The sequence below is a fragment of the Hippocampus zosterae genome, chromosome 7 (genome assembly GCF_025434085.1).
Source record: "Hippocampus zosterae strain Florida chromosome 7, ASM2543408v3, whole genome shotgun sequence".
In the NCBI taxonomy this organism is placed as follows: domain Eukaryota; kingdom Metazoa; phylum Chordata; class Actinopteri; order Syngnathiformes; family Syngnathidae; genus Hippocampus; species Hippocampus zosterae.
Genome location: NC_067457.1, coordinates 17,141,384 through 17,158,746, shown reverse-complemented (window position 1 = coordinate 17,158,746; position 17,363 = coordinate 17,141,384). Strand labels below are relative to the sequence as shown.

Genomic DNA, 17,363 nt, shown 5'->3' with positions numbered 1-17,363 from the left:
CATACAGGACATTGTCTCCATGGGATAAGAATTAAAGTAGTGTTTTTTTTTTATAGCTGTTGTCTTCTCAGCATAAGAATTAAAGCTGAGCAGAGACAAAAGTCTCCTCGGCATAAGAATTAAATGTGTGTTCTGCCTCCAGTCCTTAGCATGAGAATTAAAGTCGTGTTTTGTTTCCTTAGAATAAGAATTAAAGCTGCACTTTTTGTGCATTTGTTTTCTGCTCAGCATGAGAATTTAAAGCAATGTCTTCTTGCATTTGTTGCCTCTGTAACAACTCATGAGCAGGGTCTTAGCGCCCACACGTTGTCACCTCAACAACAATTAAAGCAGCCTTTTCTCATCTCTCTTGTCGACTCGTCATGAAAATTAAAGCAAAGTGTGTCACACTTTTTTTGTTTTTTTTGTAAAGCAGTTTGAGGGTTACTTGTCAAAAGGAAAAAACTGCTCACTGAACTCAAGTTGAACTTGGAATTGATTGCTGCTTTTCTCCAGACAATGTCCTACAATGTAAAAAGGACATTTTTGATATCATGTAGGTACTACATGATATCAAAAATGTCTTTTTGTTGGCATTTCCCTGGACTTCCACACCGCGCATGAGGTCATAGCGTTGAAGAAGCATCCTCTTATGCGTTCCCGTCACTATTTCTGGACTGTGTTCCCATATATAATTGAAAGAAACATCGTCAAGCCGCGCACAAGCCATTAAACTTCCTGTTTCTGCTCGAGTGGTCCGAAGTGTCTGCTTGATCAGGAGCGGGTTTGTTGACGGACGCGAGGCCGCCACAAGAGGGCGCCGTGAACGCCTGGCCGCTGCTTCCGATGCAACGACACTTCTGATTTGTCGAAAAACCGGTAGACTTTTGACAGCATGTTCGCTATTAGTCAGTCGGCAAACGGGGCGGGGCTTGTACGTTGGGCTCCAGCAATATATCCGCAGCCGGTGAACGCAGCTGGGCCACAAGGAACGTACCGACGAGGAGAGAGGAGAGAGTAGAGAGGAAAGAAAGGCGCACGCAAGTGACGAGAGGGACTCCATGTCATGTCGAAGACTCAAGAAGGCTGGACCACTGTTTGAGTTGTTCGTTTGTTCGAGTGACGCGTGTACCAAAGAGTCGCAACCCAAACCAACATGCTTTGCCACGTTACGCGTCCGGACTCGGTGGTGATGGAAGTGGAAGTTGACGCCAAGGCTAAGGGAGAAGACTGCTTGAACAAGGTGAGCTTCAGCGTCTGCGCCGGGACAAAAGACGCCATCCGATACCTTTTCAAGTAAATCGGAAGAGTAACGCGCGGAACGTGCGATTTGGCTCCAGTGATCATGACAAACTTCATTCCGGTGTGCTGTTCAATGTTCCACGTGAATCGGACAGATTAGCGAGAAACTTCACGCAAGAAGTCGCAAGGATCCTAAATTGCGGATGCGGCACACCGCAACAAAAGTGAAGGCGCATCCACAAGAACGGCTTGCTCTGCAAAGGTTACTCGAGTTCATTCTCATCGCCGAGCGCCTTCGCTGTCCGCCTCTCCACCGGAATCCAAACAAAGCGAAAGTTTTTGGACCGCACTTTTTAAAAGTCCACTTTTCGTCAAATTCCCGTACGGCTCTGTAGTTAGTACGCGGGCCTTGACGGAGTTTGATCATGTTATATAATCTGGAGTCCCTCGGTTGCATCTACTACTGCCGCCGCTGCTGCGGAGGGGGCGTGGCCTCCGGGCTGTAAAGTCGGAGGAACATCCTCTCGCAAAAAGTCAAAACAACAACTCGGGGGGAGTCCAAACTCTGTCCGCGAGGGCCGGAGTTGAACATGTCCGTCATAGCTCTATTGTTGTGATTGACACCTCGGTGAGAAAGAGCGATGGCATGACAGGAGTCAACTAACAATAAATATTTTTAATATTCTCCCCCCGTCACATTTTGACTCTTTGTATAACTTTTTTTCTCGTCCCCCATACGCCCCCCCCCCCTTATGTTGCGGTATTTTCTCTTTCTTGTGCAACTTAACAACCTTCTTTTATTTTTCCGGAAAATGTTACAAGAATTAAGATGCCTCTTTACAGCTGTTCGTTTCTCGTAATCATTTTAATCATACTTGATAAACTCGGTCATTTTTTTTTAAGTGAAACGTTCTCATGACGCTGTTTTTGTTTGCGGTATTGTTAAAAAATGTTATGACTGGTCTTTTTTTCTCACTCTCTTTTCTACAGGTTTGCAGGAAGTTGGGCATCATTGAAGTAGACTACTTTGGGCTGCAGTTGACTGGCAGCAAAGGGGAGAACCTGTGGATGAACCTGCGGAATCGCATCTGCCAGCAAGTGGACAACGTGGCACCGTGTCGACTGAGGCTGCGGGTCAAATTCTTCGTCGAGCCTCATCTCATTCTGCAGGAACAAACCAGGTATTGACACGCTTTCAAATGATTTGCCCGCGGGGCTCGTCGATTGATCAGGAGGGTCGATTACATTTGGGTTTTTGGGTCAAGCTCAGGATTGGAAATTTCGGCAGAGGTTTCTTGGTGGCTTCCATCATTGAAAGCGCAATGCAAGTGTAGTTAGCTACTCACTACAAAACGTCCTCTAGTAACCCCATTCCCAAGCTCTTCCGGGGTTACTACAGGTCGTTGTGGTGCAGCAGGAGTTGTGAGCCAGCAGCTCTTTGCCTGGCGCCCCTGCCCCCCACTTTCCGGGACCTCTGTCACTGCCGCCCCCTTCCCCCCCACTCAGGCTGGGAATGAGTGACAACGTTGCGCCGGACGAAAACGCCACTTTGACATTTTTGCGTCAGCCGCTTGGAAAAATGCTGCAGCCGGTATGTTCTGGCCTCACATTTTGTCAGGGGAATTGAGGTTGCTCTGACAAGATGCACATTTAGTTGCTTGGGCAATTCCAAAGGCCCCAAAATTTGAAACCTGCTTAATCCGGAACAAGAAAAAAAAAACATGCATTTGCCAAATAAATAATTCAGCCTTTTTAGTTCCCATTATTTAATATATATATATATATATATATATATATATATATATATATATATATATATATATAATATAAAATAAAGGTTTGCTTAACTTGTATATATTTTTTTGTCAAATGGTTTCTTAAATCTTACTTTTACTCTGTTTTATTTGAATTTTTAAAAACATATTTCTATTAAAATCCGATTTTGAATACGTTTAAGTGTGTACTGTTTTAAATTAAATCGATTTATTTTATTGACACTGACACATTAAAATGGTGTACATTTTTAAAACACTATTTATTTTTATAACTCTGTTATTTTATTTCATTTAATTCGCTGGTTATTTGCCTTTAGTTGACATCCAATTTTCTTTTTTTTTTTGCTAACCATTTAACAGATAACAGAACTCTGACTGTAAATTTCCCCATTGCGGGACAAATAAAGGATATCTTAATGAACCATGGGCTGATATCAGAAAGGGTCTGTTTTTAATTAACTTTAATTTTTAACCCTAGAATTTTTTTTAAAAGTGTTTTTTTAATTATGAAATGTAAATTTGTAAATGAAACACGTTTGAACACATCAATTGTAGAAGAAGAAAAAAAATCATCTTGATAAAGTTGGCGGGTCATCCTCTGCGTTTTACTTTCTGCCTCAAAAGTTTCCAAATATGGGCCTGAGGGCTGGCGCGGGGTTCTGTGAAGGGGGGCGAGTCAGCACTTGTTCTGACAGGCAACATGTGAAACAGCACAGTATGGCGAAGCCTTTGTTTTTTTGGATGTCCCGCTTCTTGCACCATTCGTTTTACAATGAATTATTTATTTATTGCATCAATTCCCGGAATTGAGCACCCACACAAAGTGTACTCAAAATCTGTTTAAGGTGGAGTGGGCATTTCAATTGCCATCAGTTCAAACTTAAAAAATACATTTTATTTACAAAGCCAAACCGGTGTAGCGCATCTACGATCCAATATCGATGTTAGCTCATTAAATCAAAATCAGATTCACCAGTGCAGAATATGAGGATGGCAACCCCAAGTGGACAGAAATAAGAGCCACAAGTCTTGCTAATTGTCTAATAGGACTGTCTAACCAGTGCAATATCCATCCATCCATTTTCTAATCCGCTTATCCTCACAAAGGTCGCAAACGCACTGGAGCCTCGGTGCAATACCTGGAATCTAAAGGTATTTGATCGTTATAGCTTCTCTAAATGTAACGGTGATGAATCACCGAAACAATATGTGCAGCCGAACGTGCTACGTCCAAGTCCCGTTTCTATTCATAGCCGCGAGCAGACACAAGTGGGAGACGCAAAGCACTGAGTCAGGAATTCTTCTTGTCAAGGCTCACTAGGGTCTTGAGTGACGGTGTTTCCCAATCCTCCATTGTACTGCATGTTGGATACAATTTGGAAAAAGAACAGAAACCGGGCGATCCCAAAAATAGGTGGAAACAATCCGGAATTACATTTAAACAACTTGCAACATTTGCATTAGAATTTCTTGAATAGAATAACAGCACAGAGTGAGCCCCATGAGTTTCTGGTTGGGCATTTATGAACTTTGGCTTTGGGGAACCCATTCCCAATTATTTGTGGATTCTGCACTTCCGATTCCTTTCGAACGTGTTGACTTTGCGCAGGAAGTCTCGTTTTCAGGGCCGCCGTCACCCTTGACCTACTTAATGTGAGCTGGTTGACGTCGCTCAGCAGGCACGCCCCATTGTGTTACATGCGCGTGCACACACACACACTCACCAATCTGTTATGCAAAAGGCACGTAGAGAAGGTGCTGCGCACATAGGTAATGTTCAACTGCTGCTTTTGGAAGATTACCACACACACATACATCAGAAACGAGGCTGCTTGTGTGTTCATGCGCTATTGTGTCAAGTGTGTGGCACGCTTGCAACATGTTTGTGCGGCGACTGAGCCTGATCAGCAGTTTGAGACAAAGCCCCCACTAAAAAAGAAAAAAGGGGGCGCCAAGTTCCAGGCTTGTTTTCCATCTATACGCCCCCCCCCCACCCCTCTTCTTCTTATAGGGCGTTTGCGTTATGTAACATGCGCTGCACTGAGCGCGCTCAAAATTGCTTACGTAAGTTGCCGCTCGCCTGCCACGTCCAGCTGACGGGGTGGCTCAAGCCTGCCGTTTAGGTTGTGCGTAACCTATGGCGTGCAAATGGCACGTGGTCCATGAATACCCCCCCCCCCCCCCCCCACGACAAATGGTTAAAATGCATCACCCCTACAACTGGCTTAATTTCCACGAGCTTATCGAGTGGCGGCTGTTTGGAAAGCAGAGTTTGCTGAGTTGAAAGGAGTTGACGCAATGAATCACTTTAAAAATTGACTGTAGCACGACTTCATTTTGAACACACACACAAAAGAAAATAATAATAGTGCTACTTTAACCCTTTCATGCAGCCTGTAACCCGATAAGCTGTCCGTTGTAGTAACTGCTGTCCCTGAAAGGGTTAACTTTCAAAGCCAACACTTTTGGCTTCATGGGCTATCTGTTATTTTTTTTTTAGCTCCTTAAATGCGTGAAATAGGCTTTAAGCTTCATGAAATAAGGACATGGAGACCTTCCGGTGGCGAGGCGCTACAAAATGAGGTTGTTCTTGCGTTGTTGTTGTAGTTAAGCATCTTATTTGCATTAATCTGGCTTTCTGCGATGTGGTCCAACAAACCGCTTTGCGTCGTTAAACTTCACCCGCTGGAGGCTGCGTGTGTGTGTGTGTGTGTCCCACCCCCTGCTATTTGATTGAGATAGCGTCGGGTGAAACAGCAGGGCACGGGCTATTGGCACAGTTTTTTTTTTTTTTTATCAGCGGGTATTTAATCTTTTAACCTTTTATATTTGTGTTTTTAGTTGTCTAGCCTCAAGCTAAAGTTTAACTTGCAGTTTGCAGTTGTGAGCCAGTATTTCTTTCTATTTATTTATTTTTAACAGTATCTAGAGCATCGGTCCCCAAACCCTGGGGCGCGGACTGGCATCGGTCCGTGGGTCATTTGGTAACGGGTCGCACAGAAAGAATAAATAACTTTCATCTGTTTTATTCATTTCGGAATCTGAAAGATGTTTTATTTTGAAAAATTACCGGATTCTCTGTTACACCTGTCTACAGCACAGATATCAAACACACGGCCCGGGGGCCCGCCACATCATTTTATGTGGCCCGTGAAAGCAAAGCAAAGCAAAGGTGGCAACTTCCCTGATGTTTGCTAAAATGTTATTACATATGAGAATTTTGGAACACAAAGACATATTGTAAGCATTTTCTTGTTAGCAAACCCCTCGTTGGAGTTACTTAAACAATAGTTGAATAAACCATTATTCTTGACGTTTCCAAGGGAAACGGTAACTACAATGTGGCCCACGACAAAATTGAATTTGACACCCCTGGTCTACAGTATACCACTCTTGACTCAGGTAAAGGCACACTTCTCGATCGCATGATCACTAAAATGAAACCCAGGAGCTAGCAAAATTAGCAAAAAACGAACATCTTTGGGAAGGGGAAAAGACCCTGACCCAAGAGACAGAAGAGGAGCCTACGAATTTCAAGAAAAAGAATGCTACATTTAATACGGTATTAGGATTTCCTACTTAAAATACGGATTTATCTCAACGGGAGATTCCCACGCACTAAGCCCACTCTGCATAAAATGCGGCGATGGTGAGTCGTATTTTTCATGCACTTTGTATTTGCGGCGTATCTTATTTTGAAGGCAGGTTTAAATGTTACCACAGCAACCAGAGAATATTGCGGCCAGATAGGACATTCCTCGTGTCATGATTCGTGTTTATTATTATGTTTGGAAAATACCACGGTTTTCATGCAGATTGCATCCTATTAGATTGTTGTAAGGATGGTCCCTGAAAATATTGTCTGACATGAAGCCGGTCCATGGAGCAAAAAATGTTGGGGACCGCTGAGCTAGAGTATCTAGTTGAAACATTCTTTGCTTGAACAAAATGTTTGTATGGGGTGAGAAGGAAAGGGAAAAAACTGATTTTAGCCACAAAATATACAAGGTAGCACAAAATCTGTACAAAATACGACATTGGTTTTGAAGCGCAGACTGATGAGAGAGTTTACTGCAGTTCATTGACTGCTAGTAACCCCCGGCATTTGGGAACGGCAGCACAAACCGCATTGTTGGGACGGAAACTCTTGCGGGTGATTGGCTGCGAGCGACTGCAGCGTCCAAGCGGCGGTGTTGGGTTTCACTTAATGTAGGAGACGTTTTGTTCTCGGCATCCCCCTCCAGGTGGAAGATCCTACATTGGTACAGCAGTTTTACAGAGAAACCCAAAAGCCTCTCACAACAAAATACATTTTCAGACCAGTTAAATGGCCTGCTCAAATCAGGTGGCCAAAAAAACAACTCGTCGTATCTTGGCTGAACGGGTGTCAGAGCTTGAGCCAAAACCCACAAAGTTTGTGGCTACAAAATTTCGGCCTTCCGCCAGCTGTGGCCCGCAGCAGTTCACCCGGAAACTTACTGGACAAACTTTTGAACGAGTTTCATTTACAGCGTGGCTCGTTTTTATTTATTTACACTGCCGGCGTGAGAAGCAGTTTTGTTTTTGTGCCGCTGCCGCGGGAGAGTTGCTCGTTCCCTCGCATTCCGCCTCAGGGCAGTCAGACTAAAAGAGCTGTCAGCTTCCTTGCAGATTCTTTTTAAAAATAAATGTTTGTCCTGAGCCAAACGCCAGCACCTGTTGACATGGGCGGGTACCAGTCGACAACTGTGCACTGGGCTCGCCGGGGATGACTCGTGTTACATTCGATTTTGAGGACCACCGCATCGGATGTTTGGTCATTGTCGTCATTTGTTGGTTTGTAGCGCACCGCTGTCGCTGCCGTTGCCTTGTTATGTTTTTCTGTCCTGACCCAGAATGTTCAGTTGTTATTATCCATCCAGCTGTCCATTTTCCGATCAGCTTTACCCTAACAAGGGTCGCGGGGGGTGCTGCAGCCTATCCCAGCTGTCTTCGGGCAGTAGGTGGGGGACGCCCTGAACCGGTTGCCAGCCAATCGCAGAGCACATGGAGACGAACAACCATCCGCGCTCACACTCAACACCGAGGGACAATTTAGAGTGTTCACTCCGCCTGCGATGCATGTTTTTGGAATGTGAGGAAACCGGAGTACCCGGAGAAAACCCACGCAGGCACGGGGAGAACATACAAACTCCACACAGGGAGGCCGGAGCCGGGGTCGAACCCACGACCTCTGCACAGTGAGGTCGACCCGCTAACCACTGGATCACCGGGCCACCCGGTTGTTATCATCACGGCAATATTAGTTTGATAGGATTACAGGAGCAAAAGAACAGGACGGTGGTAAAACGTTGCGGTAGAAAGCTATTTATGGTTTAACAATTTTGAATTGGATCCAAATGCAGGGAGTTTGACCTCGGCAGAGGTCTGCACAGACGTTGAGATAACTCAAGAGGCAACCATAAACGGAAACAATTCTGCATTTTACTCGATTGAGAAAATGTCCGTCTTAAAATGTGTTGGGCTGCATTGATGCTCGGCGACCGATGGTAACCCGGCTCCGCCTCAACTGTAGTAACCCCGCCTTGCGCCTTGCCCTGTAGTAACCCCGGGTCGGAGCCCTGCCGCTCTCCAGTCTATTGTTTGCATCAGGTAGGCCCGCAAAACTAGCGGCACTGCGTCACATGACTCCCGCTGCGCTTCACACAATGGAGCAGTGTTTGTTGTGCTGCGTGCAAGAGGGTAGCCAGTGGGCTAAGAACGGGATGTTTGACGGCATGTTTGTTATGCTCTGGCTTTGTCGGGAGTGGCCCTTGTAGTTGAAGTCGATTCGGCCCCCTGAGTATGTCTAGGATGGCCCCCGAAGACCGGATAAGGAAGCGCCACTGTCGCGCTGTCGTGCCCCCCGCGGACCAGCTCCTCGGAAGAGGTCGGCAAGAGACTTGAGCTATGTTGAAGTCGAACAGTTTAACATGTTAAAAATCGAACTTGAGTATCTGTTGTCTTGGAAGGGTTGCCATATCCGCCATTTCAGCCGCAGACACAAAATCCTGCAATCAGGACTTGCTGGACTAAGCCGGTGTCTGGTAGTAAACGTCACAGCCCCGTTTCGATTTTCAGTTCTTCGCTTTCCCACAGTTTCCGCCCCGTCTCTGATGATAACCCCGAAGCAGGGTCGCTTCATCGCCCACCATTCCACATTGTTGGGGCTCGTCTAGACGTCTCGTCCAGTTAAAACCAATACTGGCTCGCTGTCGCATCCAACATTTATCCTTCTGTGCCTTTTATATAGAATGCAGCAAGGTGGAATGCTACTGCGGCATCCTGCAAGTCAAATCTTAATTAACGGGTGGGGGGAGGGAATAACTCGTATCCGGTGCTAAATTCTCACACCTCATTTTCAACATTTCTAAGTTACTTTTCACACATTTGCCATCTGGCCTTTGTTTTACCTGCGACACTACCCCTAAGTTAGTAAATGGGCTGCCTTCAGGCACCGCTAGTCCATACCACAGCCCAATCAAACGACTCTTTTGTGACTTTCTCCAGCTCACCGTCCTTTTGTGTAAGGGTCCGATGCATCACGCTGGAGTTGAGGTCATTCCCAAACTAGATCATGTAGCTTCGTGGCAGATGTGAGACTTAAAAAGTGTACCGACGTGAGTCACTAGTAGGCCTGCCCAACCTGATTTACAGTTCCAATCTTCTTAAAAGTTACTGTGCTAGAGGTCAACGACAAGGAGGCGTTGTAGGCTGAGGTTACTTCAGTTCAAAAGACTGAGTGATGATGTCATGGTGTACTCGTCTCCCGCTGTTGAAGAATTCCTTACATCTTGTGGACAAAACAATGGCCGCCCACCTCCCCAAGCAGACGCGTATTTTTCACAGTGGTTGCTGTTTTCTTTGGCTGGGCCAGAACTCCGTGTTCTCGCCACGTTGTTCGAGCGGAACATAAACAGTTTCTTCTCGTAATGCCGTCGCGTTTTTCAATCGAGCTGAGCCGGCTGATAAATTTCACCCCCCACAAAGCACTGTGCGATCAAAAGTAGCAATCGCTGGCCAAATAATGTCACCAGCACCTGCGGTGAGACTCAAAGCTCTTCTTGCTGGAACTTCTGATTGTGCATCTTTACGGAGGCACTGAAAACAGAAAGTGAGTCATTGTGACTCTGTCGAGGGTGCCTGTTCCAGTTGGCCAGGTCACATAGTCAAGACTTCTAGTACACTGAATCAGAATTTCTTGCGGTAACCGGACTCCGTTTGTCCCCCCCCAGACACATTTTCTTCACACATGTGAAAGAGGACCTCCACAACGGCCACCTGCGCATGGGCTCGGAGCAGGCCGAGGAACTGAGCGCTCTGCTGGCCCAGGCCGAGTTCGGCGACTACAACCAAAACACAGCCCAGTATTGGTACTCGGAGCTCTGCGGGGAGGAGCCGTGTCCCGCTACTGTCAACAGGTAAGGGGGGAATTACACTGTGTATGTAACAAGTGCAGTCAGAGATCAATACGAGTAGGAGCATTGCACTTTTAAGTTCTTACGCAACCTACAGTATGACTGTTTTTTGCATCGAAATAGGACTGAAAAAATTGCAGGTCGACTTGTATTCGGGGTCTAGACATTATACCCATTCACAATGCTAGATGGTGCCAGATGCTGAACTTGACTCCCCAGGCCAAAGGCAGGCCAACCCCTGTCACGAAGAATAAAAATAAAAATAGCAGTAGCACGAAGAAGAAAAATAAAAAATAGCGGTATGAAAGAAAAGAAGAAAATAATAGAAGAGATAACAGAAAATGGAGAAACGTAGCGACAATCTGGAGAAAAGTGGGTCGAAGATCGGCCAGGTTAACCGGCAGCTGAGGGGAAGTTATGATGTAAACTTCAAGATGATGGTGATAAATGAGGCAGAGTCTTCAAACAATTGATAGATTCAGATATTAAGATTTAAATGAGGTAAAATAACAGTTTTTTTCTCTCAAATATATTGTTATAATCATTTGTTTCAGATTTACTGTAATTATTTTCTGTATAAAAATGTATTTGGGGTTCAAAAGGTATTTTTTTCCAAACTTGAGTCTTGAAAAAGAGGGGGGTCGTCTTATAATCAGGGCCGTCTTATATTCGGGCCAATACTGTACTTTTTTTTTTCTTTTTGTCTGCTGAATAAAACTGCCGACCTGTCATCACAGCATCGTGTCCAGACACAAGGCCCTGGAGGGCTTGAGCCAGACCTCGGTAGAGTACCAAGCCCTGCAGCTGGTCTCTTCGCTGGAGCACTATGGCGTGGAGTGGCACTGGGCCCGTGACGCCAACGCCCAGCGCTTGGCCATCGGCGTCGGCCCCGAAGGCATCGCTGTGTGCAAGGAGGACTTTAGCCTCATCAACCGGTGCGTCCCTCCTTCCACGGACCTCTTCACTAAATGTTCCTCTTCAGCCCATGGCCTGAAGTGCGCTTTGGGGTTTTGGCCGTGCTGCGCGATAAGAATTGGATGCCCCTTCATCCGAGCATGTCATTGATAAATGTCGCCTCCTCTGCGCAGAGTTAGCTACCCCGTCATTCAGATTGCCACTCAGTCAGGCAAGACTGTGTACCTGACTGTCATCAAGGACAACAATGACAGCGTGGTGCTCATCTTCAAGCTGATCAGCAACCGCGCCGCCAGTGGCCTATACCGAGCCATCACAGAGACCCACGCCTTCTACCGGTAAGCGGACCATTCAGCGCCGCCCGTGACAACAAAGCAGACAACAAATCGAGCAACTTCTTGCCGGTAACTCCAAAAAGTCAAAGTTCAAGTTGTGCCCTTTGTCCGTCCATTAAGGTGCGACACCGTGACCAATGCAGTGATGATGCAGTACAGCCGCGACTTCAAAGGCCACCTGGCATCGCTCTTCCTAAACGAGAACATCAACCTGGGCAAGAAGTACGTCTTCGACATCCGCCGCACCTCAAAGGAAGTCTACGACCATGCGCGGCGCGCCCTCTACAACGCTGGCATGGTGGATTTGATGTCCCGCTCCGGGGGTGAACGCTCGACACACCCGCGCTCACCAAATCGCCAGGACGGTTCCGACGACGACGACGACGGCTCCGACTGCGGCAGCTGCCAGCAGAGTCGGGCGCTGCAGGAGCGGCTGCACAAACTACAGGAGGCGCTGTTGTGCATGCTGTGCTGCGAGGAGCAGATCAACGCTGCCTTCTGCCCCTGCGGGCACCTGGTGTGCTGCCAGACATGCGCCAACCAGCTGCAGGTGAGACTCGGGTCTTCGCCGCCAACATTTTCAGGGCCATACCCAACTTAACTCCCTGCTATGCCTTTGCATTAGAGAAACTACCAATACAGTGAAACTCCTCTACAATGAAATCATATTTGCGGCAAAAAATCTGTCACAACAGGGGGTTTTTCACTGTAGCAAATTTGATCTCAGATGTAAACACACACGCGTAAACGTGTGTACTCTTTTTTTAATCCAATAGTGCATAAGTATGAGCATACATTTATTTGACATTTCATATAGTCAGTGTAGAAAGAAAAAAGGGAAAGAAATTGCGAAACTTACGATCAGCATTCACTTTCATTTACATCAATTTCTTGGATAATGTCTTTTATTTTGCTTCATCCATCTTTGATTTTGATCACTTTTACCGTCTCTTCCAGCGTCGGAGCACTTCTTCTCTTAGCAGCTTGACATCCAAAAGTCCGTTTTGTAGCCATTTTAGCAATGCAACGTTCTTGCTGCGTCTGCACCTAACAATAACAAATACTTCCTGGACTACTGCGCATGTGTAAACCAGTGTGGTGGTTGCTCTTGCCATTTCTGAATGAAGCAGTAGAGGTCGCTGTTGGATTAGACTTCATTGTATTGAATCTCGTCGCGAGGCAAGAGCAGAGAAAAAGATTTCGTATAACGCAAGAAGAGGTTTTTTCATTGTATGGGTGGCAGGAAAGTGGGAATGGTGTTGATGCATGAAGATGTTTTCATATTACGGGGTATTTTCACCCATGTAGGTTTTGTTGTAGTGGAGTTTCACTGTACAAAAATGAAATCGGTATTTATCAAATGACAAATATCAAGCAAGATACAACATACTGACTAGTAAATGTAAAGTTTGCAGATTTTTGCGAGCTGAACCTGGCTTGCTCTGAGCAGCCAACCCGAGAACAGAAAAATGGTGATGTCATCAGCTGGCCATGTGAAGACAAATTTCACATCTGATTCGTTAAAGAAACAGCCTCACTTCTAATAAAGTTCAAATCAGTTAGGAGAGCTAAGGGTGACTTGGAACTATTCGTGATAACGTTCGCGCGCAAGATTCGCCTCCATATCACTTTTTTTTTTTTTTTTGGGTGGAATGTTGCTACTTGTCTACGACAGTCGCTCATTGAAATCTGTGCTTTCATATTTCAAACCCCAACAGCGAGCTATGCATGAAAAAAACCCTTGACGGTGTCTTTCCTATTTCCTGACAGTTGTGTCCGGTGTGTCGCTCGGAGGTGGAGCACGTTCAGCACGTCTACCTGCCCACCTGCACCAGCCTGCTCAACCTGGCCATGAGCGGCCAGCGAGCCAACCGCGTGGTGGGTGGCGGAGGCGGCGGCATCCCCGCGTCCATCTGCCGCGATCTGGCCTCCCCTCATGACTGCGACGGCAACGACTACAACAAAATCTTCACGCATACGTGAGGGATGCCTCGGACACTTTTTTTTTTTTTTTGGTCCGTGTTCCGTTTCCTGGACTCTTGATGGGCAACCCCCACTTCCGATGTGTTCATACGTGTGTGTGTTTGTGCTGCCAAATGATTTTCGTCCTCTCCACCACGAACTTCAATGATCAGTTGAGCTGATCCGTACGTCACCCCTCTCTCGCCTTTTATCTCGATTTCAATCGTTTTACTTTTTAAAGCTTTGCCAACATTTTAAATTCTCTCAGCTTTTATTGAACAAATGTTTCTTTTCGATTTTTGGTTCACGTTTGCAAGCCAATGAGGGGACTAAATTAGCTCTCGGATCCACATGCACTCAGTACACAGATTGCAGACACTCCGCTTTCGAGCAGACTATTTGAAGTACCGTACATTATTTCCATGAGCAACTCTCATTTTGTACAATTTAGCAGGGGTTCAAGATCAAACTTGGCCACCGTGTTCCACACACACACGCTGTGATTAAAAAAAACTCAGTTGTCGGACAAATTTGGATCACCTCCATAAATGGCAAAACGGATCCTGTAATGCCTGCCTCAAAAAATCAAAATGGCGTCCGGCCCCCTGCTTTAAAAGCCTCCTCTCGCGATGAGAGAAGAGTTCTCGTGAGGTTTTTGAAAGGGTACAGAATTGTGTGCAATAACTGCCTGCTTCACGTTTTCTTTTTATTATTTAAATGTCAACTATTTAAAATGAACATTGCCACTTTACCAAGGAAGCTGCATCCACAATTTTGTTGTTGTTTCAGTTTTAGACTTTTGGCCTTAAAATAGAAGCACCGCCATCGTTGTTTCCGATGCATTCTTTTTCTTTCTTTCTTTCTTTCTACTCCAAAGAAGAAGAAAAAGGTTTTAATTTTTCACAGGTAGCGATTTGTTTCTGTTTTCTGAAGCATTCTACGCTCTCTAAGACATGATGTCTGGACAAAGTAGTAATAAAGTTTTGTGTTTTTTTAATGAATACAAGCTTGGCTTTTATTTGTTGGGTGATGTGTTTAAATAAATGTTTTTTACGCGTCTCCGCTTCCTCCATTTGGCCCAATTAGCGTCTTTACAGTTTACAGTTGCGTGCAGGGAACAACAACAAAAAGAGCATTTGCGTCCACGAGGAAAGCAAACTCAATTTTTCAAAGCAGATCGACAGGTTTGGAAGAGGAAGGTTATTATGTGTCAAGTAAACAAACTTTTTCAAGTTCTTTCTATACGTGTTGTTTTCTAGTCATGTACGTTAATTACTCTGTGGTGGCATGGGGACACCAGAACAACTCAACAATGGAATTTTTATTTTTACAGAAAAGGGCAATCAAGATTTTGTCTTGCCTTGTGGAATATTTTTTGGGGGGGCCGGGGGGGTTGAGCAAAAAAAAAAACATTTAAAAGTACTATAAAGTAAAACTACTCAATCATTTGAAATAGCTTGACCGGCAGTGAAAACGAAACAAAAACATGATTTAAGGTGGCAGAAGGCCCCACCCCGGTTGGCTATGTTGTCAACAGAGGTAGGGCACATTAAACAAGTTTAAGACTGGAAAATAAAAGTAAAAGAAAACTAAAAAACGAAAATTGATTAAAGGTGGCCTGCAGTGGATGGTTGACTTTGGCAATAGAACTTGGGGCCCCTTCATAATCACGTTTTCCCCTTTCATTTTTTTCTAGATTCTAGATTTTTTTTCTAGAAACATTTTGGGTGGTGGGGGGTTCATAATCAATATATCTCTCTCTCTCTCTATATATATTTTTTTTGACACTTTGCAAAATCCCGCTAAGTTCCGTTTTGTTTTGTGAGTAGCATGTCACTTATTCCTCCTGACCCTGTAGTTTAGTTACAATTGATTTACAGGATAAGGTCTGCAAAGGTCCATTTGAAAAGAAAAAAAAAGGTTAAAAGTTAACTCAACACAATTGTTTTGGAATCTGGCACAGAATTACGTGCGTTTCTGGTTGAAACTGTTAATCATGCAAGGATATTTCCCCAAAAGCTTGGTCGAGTTTATTATCTGAATCAAATATTGACAAGGAGAGAGGATGTGAGAGTCGCCCCCCCCCCGCCCCCTCCCCGTCCCCCATCCCAATGCATGACTCTCCTGGGGGGAACTTGACATCTTGCCGTTATGTTTTAGGAAATGCTTTTTCTCAATCGACGTCTTGTCACGGCAAAGTCCAGCGAGCAGTGCTGCGTGGTCCATCCGGCGCGAGTGCGTGCAGTCCCGCTGATAAGGTGAAGTTCGCATTGCTCGTGCTGATTACGTGACGCGCTTCGTGTACTTTTGGTGGCGCTACGAAATGATTCGACTCGTTTCCTCTTTCTAATGTGATCGAAAATACGCATGATTGGCGTACGACTCATGAAGAGGGCAAGGCAGGCGGGCATTGCCAACAAAGGAAAAGAAAACAATGAAAAACTGCAAATTTATGCATTAATTTCAAATACATTTGATTCAGTACTTTGTCTTAAAATTAAACTAAACTTAAAATTGACTGTCTTACATTATAAGTGGTTAATAATTTGAACTTTAATCCAGGATCAGAAATATTTTATAAAAACAAATATATGTGCACACATACGTATTTGGATGCATACACATTTTAGCCTTCTCTCAAATAAAAATTGCAAGCAAAAGAAAATGCGCTCTGGTAATAATTAAGCCGACTGCGTTCACATAACCATGTTCGACTCATCCACTTGACCCAAGAAGATTGACCTGACCCACAAGCAGACTTGTAACGCGTTTATAATCGACGTCACTTCAAAGTAATATGAAACGGGAAGAAGCGAAGCATGTTAAGATTAAGAAAACCTTTATTAGTCTCGCAATGGAGAAATTCCAGACTCACAGCAGCAAAGTTATGAAAGGAAGAAGTTGAACAACAAAAAAATAGGAGCTGCTGGAAAGGCAGCCACTCTCGCGGCGCCATTTTGAAGTCAAAATAACAAAAATAACACAAGACAACACATAGGACAGAGACAGTCGTGCAATCTTCACCACTTTTCTGCATACACTTTGTTGTCTGAAGCAGTTATAGATGAAAGAGGAGAGGATCAAAGTGTCCTTTCACCAGTGGATCAGAGACATCATGCTGAAAATGTGCACACGTCTGCTACAAGCAAAGTTTTGAAAGCAAACACGAAGCTGTAGCGTCCATTGACGAAAAGAGATTAGTTCACTTCTCCTGTCCCACATAATCCGCTTCAAACTCCAAGCCGCGACTCCCAGCTCCAAATCCGCATCGGCACTCCGCGCCAACGCTCCTTTCTTCTCATCGTCGGCTCCTCAAGACCTCCATCCATCCATCCAGCCGCAGACCGTTCAACAGCACCGATCTCTCCGCTGAACAAAGCGGGGCTGTGAAAAATGCTGCCCATTACAGGCGCAAGACACAAGCGCCCCGGGACTGTCCAGCAACGACAGTCAAATGGCGCCGACATTCCTCCAGTCAAAAACAGTGCTGGTATACCCATGCTGCCGAGAAGGCGCAACCACCAAGCACAGAGTCTCCTCCTTGATGAATGTCGTGGCCAAAAAATGCTGAAAAAGGTCCACATCAAGTCCACACGACGTAACAACAAACACAAAGTGACAAAAGAAACACAAGAACAACAAAAAAAAGCAAGGCTCATGAGAGCACTTGCTGACGGCTGCCTACTCGGGCGCGAGGTTAGCTTCAATGTTGAAAATGT

At 45.2% G+C, this 17,363-nt stretch overlaps 1 protein-coding gene across 1 annotated transcript; it reads left to right on the top strand.

Moving 5' to 3' along the window:
• Positions 1-944: 944 nt before the first annotated feature.
• mylipa (myosin regulatory light chain interacting protein a) lies at positions 945-14,639 on the top strand. Its single transcript, XM_052071167.1, has 7 exons — positions 945-1,222; positions 2,212-2,402; positions 10,250-10,435; positions 11,170-11,367; positions 11,521-11,685; positions 11,803-12,232; positions 13,453-14,639. Exons 1-7 carry the CDS (start codon positions 1,136-1,138, stop codon positions 13,663-13,665), a joined length of 1,470 nt encoding a protein of 489 aa, XP_051927127.1. The 5' UTR covers positions 945-1,135; the 3' UTR covers positions 13,666-14,639.
• Positions 14,640-17,363: the final 2,724 nt, after the last annotated feature.

Bases quoted from the DNA above. Each gene is read 5' to 3' on its own strand.
- mylipa (XM_052071167.1), top strand. From the start codon at position 1,136: ATGCTTTGCCACGTTACGCGTCCGGACTCGGTGGTGATGGAAGTGGAA. The intron at 2,403-10,249 runs GTATTGACACGC...GTCCCCCCCCAG, and splicing joins ATTCTGCAGGAACAAACCAG to ACACATTTTCTTCACACATG. The intron at 11,368-11,520 runs GTGCGTCCCTCC...TCCTCTGCGCAG, and splicing joins GACTTTAGCCTCATCAACCG to AGTTAGCTACCCCGTCATTC.